At 35.2% G+C, this 7,176-nt stretch overlaps 1 protein-coding gene across 1 annotated transcript; it reads left to right on the plus strand.

Annotated features, from left to right (window-relative positions):
* Positions 1 to 608: 608 nt before the first annotated feature.
* Positions 609 to 3,594, plus strand: LOC131057808 (G-type lectin S-receptor-like serine/threonine-protein kinase At2g19130). Its single transcript, XM_059218343.1, has 2 exons — positions 609 to 788; positions 1,218 to 3,594. Exons 1-2 carry the CDS (start codon positions 717 to 719, stop codon positions 3,468 to 3,470), a joined length of 2,325 nt encoding a protein of 774 aa, XP_059074326.1. The 5' UTR covers positions 609 to 716; the 3' UTR covers positions 3,471 to 3,594.
* Positions 3,595 to 7,176: the final 3,582 nt, after the last annotated feature.

Genomic DNA, 7,176 nt, shown 5'->3' on the forward strand with positions numbered 1-7,176 from the left:
TTTATATAAATGGCTGTGTGCAGCCCATATATAATGTACTGTGTAGTATTGAATATTGGTTAATAAGAATTCCCCCTGTGTTTCTGGTGGACATAGCCACTTAGTGGTGAACCATGTTAATCTTGTGTCTTGAGTTCTTTGTTGTGTCTATTATTCTTTCTGCTGTTTTCTGTTCATTATTATGTGTTTTCTCTACTCGTTTTTAAACTAACAGTTAGGTGTCTACTACATGAAATATCAAATAACTTCATATATAATAATAATCCAAGACATAAAAATCCAAATCCATTTTCATTTTTATAAAAATCTATCTTAACTAATATTAATTATTTATTAATTAAAATGTGAAATAATTATTGACATTCTAAGAATAAATTCTAATAGGAGGAGAAAACCCCCACCGAATTACGACCCCCAAAAATTGAATAAAAAGACCCCACCTAATTATGACCCCCTCAAAAGTTGAATAAGAGATTATAATGCCATCAAATTCCAGACCTTCCATTTTATTTATTTCCACCACGACTAACTTTGCAAACACGTTAAAATTGACTTGACTTGTTTGTGAACCTTTTGACACGCAACAAAAACGAGCAAATTTCGGACGACTTAATGGCCTCTTCGAAGTGACGTTCACTGGGCTTTCCACCTTAGAAGTTCTCTTGGAAATATATTAACGCCTGAGGAACGTTCGTTCCGTCGCTGAAAATTTAGCGATGGAAAACAGGGGAAATATATTATGTTTTAGCATGTTTTTCGCAGTAACAGTGTTTGGTGTTGCAGTGGAGGCTGGAGATAGTCTTCTGTTGGGAGGAGGAGAAAAACCCCACCGAATTACGACCCCCAAAAATTGAATAAAAAGACCCCACCTAATTATGACCCCCTCTAAAGTTGAATAAGAGATTATGATGCCATCAAATTCCAGACCTTCCATTTTATTTATTTCCACCACGACTAACTTTGCAAACACGTTAAAATTGACTTGACTTGTTTGTGAACCTTTTGACACGCAACACAAACGAGCAAATTTCGGACGACTTAATGGCCTCTTCGAAGTGACCTTCACTGGGCTTTCCACCTTAGAAGTTCTCTTGGAAATATATTAACGCCTGAGGAACGTTCGTTCCGTCGCTGAAAATTTAGCGATGGAAAACAGGGGAAATATATTACGTTTTAGCATGTTTTTCGCAGTAACAGTGTTTGGTGTTGGAGTGGAGGCTGGAGATAGTCTTCTGTTGGGTGCCTCGCTTAGTGGAAATCAAACAATAATTTCAAAGAATGGCACATTTGAGTTGGGATTCTTTAGCCCAAATGGAAGCAACTGGTATATTGGCATCTGGTATGCCAAAATACCAGAGAAGACGTATGTTTGGGTGGCCAATAGGGCGACTCCAGCGACAAACCGGTCAGGCGTTTTGAAGCTGTCGCCAGAAGGTAATCTGGTACTGTTCGATGCAGAGGGTGCATCTATTTGGTCAGTCAACACAACAAACAAGGCCTCCCGAGCTGTGATATTGGATTCTGGTAATTTTCTAGTTCTGAGAGATGGCAATAAATCTGAAACTGTTTGGCAGAGTTTCGACAATCCGGTGGATACCTGGTTGCCCGGGATGACGTTCGGTGGGCAGCAAAAGCTTGTCTCTTGGAAAAACTCATTCGATCCCGCTCCTGGGCTTTTTTTCTTCCACGCGGATTCGTCTGGGGCCAAGCAATTCGTGCTGAAATGGAACAATTCTGTACAGTATTGGGAAAGCGGGATTTGGGACGGTAAAATTTATAGTGAAATGCCAGAAATTGCAGACGAACGTCAGTTCATTTTCATTGTTGAAAGTAATAGCTCAGGTTTGTTTCAAAGTTATAAGTTGAATCCTCACTTCAATGCAGTCACTCGTATCCTCCTGACTAAGTTCGGACAAGTGCAAGTGTATGCATTCGATGGCAGTAATTGGAGCATGTTCTTTTCTGTGCCCAGAGATGGATGCGCCTTATATGGTACCTGTGGTGCATACGGAACCTGCGACTCCAGAAATCTTCAGCTTTGTAGCTGCGGGGAAGGCTTCAAACCCAAAGACGATCGCGCCTGGCGTTCGCAAGATTGGGCGTCCAGTGGCTGTGTTCCGCAGAGTCCGTTAAACTGTAGCACCGACCGATTTATCGACCTTGGTGTGCTGTTGCCTGATGATTACTCTTCCTCACACCCTGCCTCCACGAAGAAAGATTGCCAGAAAGCCTGCCTCCACAACTGCTCATGCACCGCGTTTGCTTTCAATCCGCCTTCAGGGCCTTGCCAAACCTGGTCCAGAGATTTGCTGAACATGCGGTATTCAACTCCATCAAAAAGCAATTCAAATGTCTTCATTAGAGTAGGTGCCTCTCAACTTTCTACGAAACGCAAAAGCCCGAGTACTGTGCGCGTAGTGTTTGGTATTGTTGGTGCACTCACCGTCGTTCTGGGTATATCTTCAATTTTTATTTGGCGGAGGCATCAGCTGCGGTCGATGGACAGGCCTGAAGATCTCTCCAACTCTTTTCTCAAAGTGTTTAGTTACAAGGAATTGAAAATTGCAACAAGGAATTTCAGGTCTAAATTGGGGAGCGGAGGATTTGGCTCGGTGTTCAAAGGATCTCTACCAGACGGTACGCTTGTGGCCGTAAAAAAAATGCGGGGTTCAAGACAAGATGAGAAGCAATTCAGAGCGGAAATCAGTTCACTTGGAAGCATACAACATGTCAGTTTAGTAAGGCTTCGAGGGTTTTGTGTAGAAGGATCGAGACGGTTGCTGATTTATGATTATATGCCCAATGGCTCTTTGAATTCCTTATTGTTTAAGAGTAACTGCAAAAATAGAGGAGAGATACTCGACTGGAAGACCCGATTTGAGATCGCACTAGGCACTGCAAGAGGGTTACTTTATCTCCACGAAGAATGTATAGATTGCATCATTCACTGCGATGTTAAGCCCGAAAACATTCTGCTGGACAGTAATTTGTCACCACACTTGGCCGATTTTGGGCTGGCAAAGCTTATGGGTAGAGATCTTAGCCGCGTTCTGACCACCACAAGAGGAACGAGAGGGTACTTGGCTCCAGAGTGGATATCCGGTCTTCCCATCACTCCCAAAGTTGACGTCTACAGTTTTGGTATGACGCTCTTGGAAATCATTTCTGGGCGAAGAAATCTAGACTTAACCGTGCAAGATTCAAGTTTGTATTACTTTCCCCCGTGGGCTGCAACTCAAATTCAGCAGGGGAAGATGATTCATATTGTGGAGGAGGGTGTTGCAGAGGCAGCAGACATGGAAGAGGTGAGAAGAGCATGTGTTGTAGCGTTCTTATGCATTCAAGAGGACGAGGAAGTGAGGCCTAGTATGAGGCAAGTGGTGCAGATGCTGGAAGGGAAGATGGAGCTTCAAACTCCGCAGATTCCGAGCTCTGCGGTTAGACCAGCACAGCACGACACTAGCAGCTAGAGCGATGGTAATGGTATTAGTTAGAATAATGTTAGAATAATTTAAGGGGATAATACATTCTAAAATGTAGAGGCACCTTTATTTAAGCTTAAACTTAGATGTATTTAATATACCTATTTCTATAAATTCATGTGTGTTACTATTTTGTTTGTGTAAATTTAGTAAATAAATTATAAACTTTAGTTGTATTTTTTTATTTTTTTATTTTGTTTTAAGATTTATTTTATTATTAAAAATATTAATAATTTCTGTAATTAAATGATTGTAAAATTTAAAATATTTTTTTTGTAATTAGTTTTGAATGGTTTTATGAGAGGGTTTAATGGTTAAGCTGATATTTTTTAAATAGTGTTTTATTTTTTATTTGCATGTGGTTGATGTGATATTAAAAGATTGGTAGGTTGTCTCATGTAAAAATCTCATAGTTGTGTCACCCTTTAATAAGTGTTATTATTTTAACTCTTTCATTTTAGCTATAGTTCATTCTATATGTACTAGAGAAGCTTTACCATAAGTGATCTTAGCATCTAGTTTTTCGACTCTATTAAATATTTTATCATTTAAAAAATCTAAATTAAATTGTATGAGCAATTTTTTTTCTGTATATTATAAGCTCTTTGAATTGTCTTTAAATTAAATTTATATTTTATTTTTATTTAAATTATATTTATTTATTTTATCTCAACACTATTTTGATTAGGTACTCATTTTTTAACTATCCCACAACTTACTAGGATACATGTGAGTTGAATGGGTTGTAATTTGTCCTCATTTTCTTTCATATTTCTGTTGACATGTTTTACACTTCAAATGCTATTGCAATATCTCTCACTTTGGTTGAATTTTTTTGTTGTTACTCAAAGAGAAAATTGCATGAATATTGTAAAATATTTATTTTAGATCATCATCAACTATTGATACATCTAATTTATACATTGATTAGTGCATCTTCTAATTGATCAAAAGATCAGTGAATCTATCAATAGTGCTTGAATGTGCTTGAGGATGTCTGAAGGATTTTATATTGCCGTTGCAAGCCTTACCAGTGTTTCTCAACATAATCAAGTTTTTAATTTTTAAATATAGGCGAATCAAGAGAAGCCCTTTTCAAAGATATTGAAACCTTGATTTTTCAAAGGTCAAAATTATTGGGTTGAGGCCAAAACTAAAAAATGAATAAATTACAAATCACACATGTAGACAGATTGAAAGTTTAAAATGAGAAAGAATGTGCGAAGATCTTTACAATATAAGCTTGATCTTCTACAAAGAATTATTGTAAACCATCAATAATTTCCTTTCATCCTTCAACTCCAACATTACTTTGATACTAATGTAGGCCTAGGAGTGATACACAAATAAAATAATTATAAAATAAAATGGGCAATATATTAGAAAATAAGTGAACTAGGCAAAACCAAAAAAAAGGTGTTTCATTGATTTAATGCAACAACTTCAAATAGGTGATATAATTTTAAAAATAGAATAATATAACCAAAACTAACATCCTAACCACAATAAAAATGTTATATCTTATCAATGTAACAAAAGCTAAAGGCTACCCAACATTCCCCCCTTATTACATTAATCCAAATAAGCATGGAACATTGTAAGATTTGAATGCAACCCTTCTAGAAAATTTGATTGAGCACCTCCACCAATTCTCCTTACTCAAGAAATACTAGAATAACTCTATTCTAGTGGATCTCCTAATTTTAGAACTTGCAAACCTCTTTACAACATGAGAGAACGTAAAGTGTCCCCAATCTCCTTGCACAATAAGAGAATAAATCTACTCTAAAATTTCACATCTCTTTAAAGTGTTACAAATCCCTCCTTAGTGTTGCACATTAGAGAACAACCATCTTCTAAAAGTCCACATCACCAAGCATGTCAAATCCCTCCACTATTGTATGAAATATCCTTAACCAAATGTGAATACGTTAAATGCACTCACACGAAATATAAAGATGCTAGGCCACCCATTTTGTAAATACTCACAAGAAATATTAAGATTCCCAACCTCCTTTTCGAAGGGACACAAATAAGGTGATTTTCATACAATGAATCATCCTTAAGCAAGAAGCCAGCTAAGAATGATAGACATCCTCCTACCTCCATTTCCTCCCATCGGTTATTTGACTATCTTTACATTCTAAAGGATATATTCATCCTCACAATAATGATGCATTGAATCTTCCTTATGCACTTCAAAACTACAAAATTCTATTTCATCTTCATTCATAGTAGGAACTTTATTTTTCTCCAAATTACCACTGATGAGATCTTTTGCCCATTGAATATAATTTATTTTGATATATCCCTTCTTTTTTAAAAAATAATAGCACTTTAATTGTTTACTTGTAGGATTGTTAGACTTCATAACAAGAAAAGTAATTTCTGCACTAATTGGATAGTTTTATCTAAATCATCTTTCTTTGTCCATCTAGGAAGTAATCATAGTTCATATACTAGTAATCATTTATTTTAGTGTAAAAATAATATGATTAAAACTTGATGGTATGTGACTTAGTAAGATTTCTTTACCATTATCATAATCAATAGTAGATTTTACACCTACATGTTGATTAAGAAGGAAACAAAATGTACAAATATGTCAGACAATATTGTCTTCATCTTTCATCTTCAAAGTAAAAAAAATAAAAAACCTTAATGGATATTTTAGCACTTGAAGCTTGTGAAACACATAATGAATTAAGTCGTTCCCCTATTTTCTTTGATATTTTTGTTAGATAAATATGGTGCAAATATGCATAACTTAATAATATAAGGCCAATCAATGTCCTAGCCCTACAATTTTTAACTATCCATTTTATTGCTTTGCCTTAATCTTATAGATTTTTTATAGTTCTAATCACAATGTCCCTTAAATATAATTCAATTAGAAGTATTGTTATCTTTATTTTCTATATATTAAAATCATACCTTTTAAACTTTGATATTGTAAGTAAGTTTTTCATTTTAATAAGGTTCCTTATTACTTTGAGATAACTAAAGAACTTGAGAAGTTTGCAAAATAATATTTAAATCTCCTCATATTTCCTAATGGATGCATAAAATATCTCATACACCGATATTTTTGACTAAAATAAATTCACACATACCTTTAGAAATGCACCTTATATGATTGCTAAATCTTTAATCGACAAACCATTAATTCATGGAGTTACTACCTTGTGATAACAACAATAATTGAAGCATTCAAACAAAGATTTTGTGTTACATCCTATTGTTGTTCATCCATCACTTCCTTATGCATTCTACCCTCATTTTATACTAATTTTCTCTTAATAGTTAATTCCCCTTCCAGTCGTCTTCACCATCATTTCTTCAATGGTAGTTTGAATAACACACAATAAATTTTTACAATAATAATACCAACAAATAAAAGGACCAAATAAATTACTAAATGCACCTTTTTAAGTTCCTCACACATTCTTTTATTTTGATATGTGAATCTCACACCTCTAGTCCACAACCATATTACTTGAATGTGCTAGAATCATTTAACACAATTAATATCACACTTAAAACATAGGGGGACTTAATAGGTCTACAAGGATTTCCTTGATATTTAAGAATATGATTTTAGATTCTATTGGAGTGGTCTTTCTTCTACAATGTAGTACTAGCCTAAGAGAGATGAGTTTCTTGATTTTTGAAGTTGTCAAGTGAAGGTAATCAG

The sequence above is a fragment of the Cryptomeria japonica genome, chromosome 3, assembly GCF_030272615.1.
Source record: "Cryptomeria japonica chromosome 3, Sugi_1.0, whole genome shotgun sequence".
NCBI classification, from domain to species: Eukaryota; Viridiplantae; Streptophyta; class Pinopsida; order Cupressales; family Cupressaceae; genus Cryptomeria; species Cryptomeria japonica.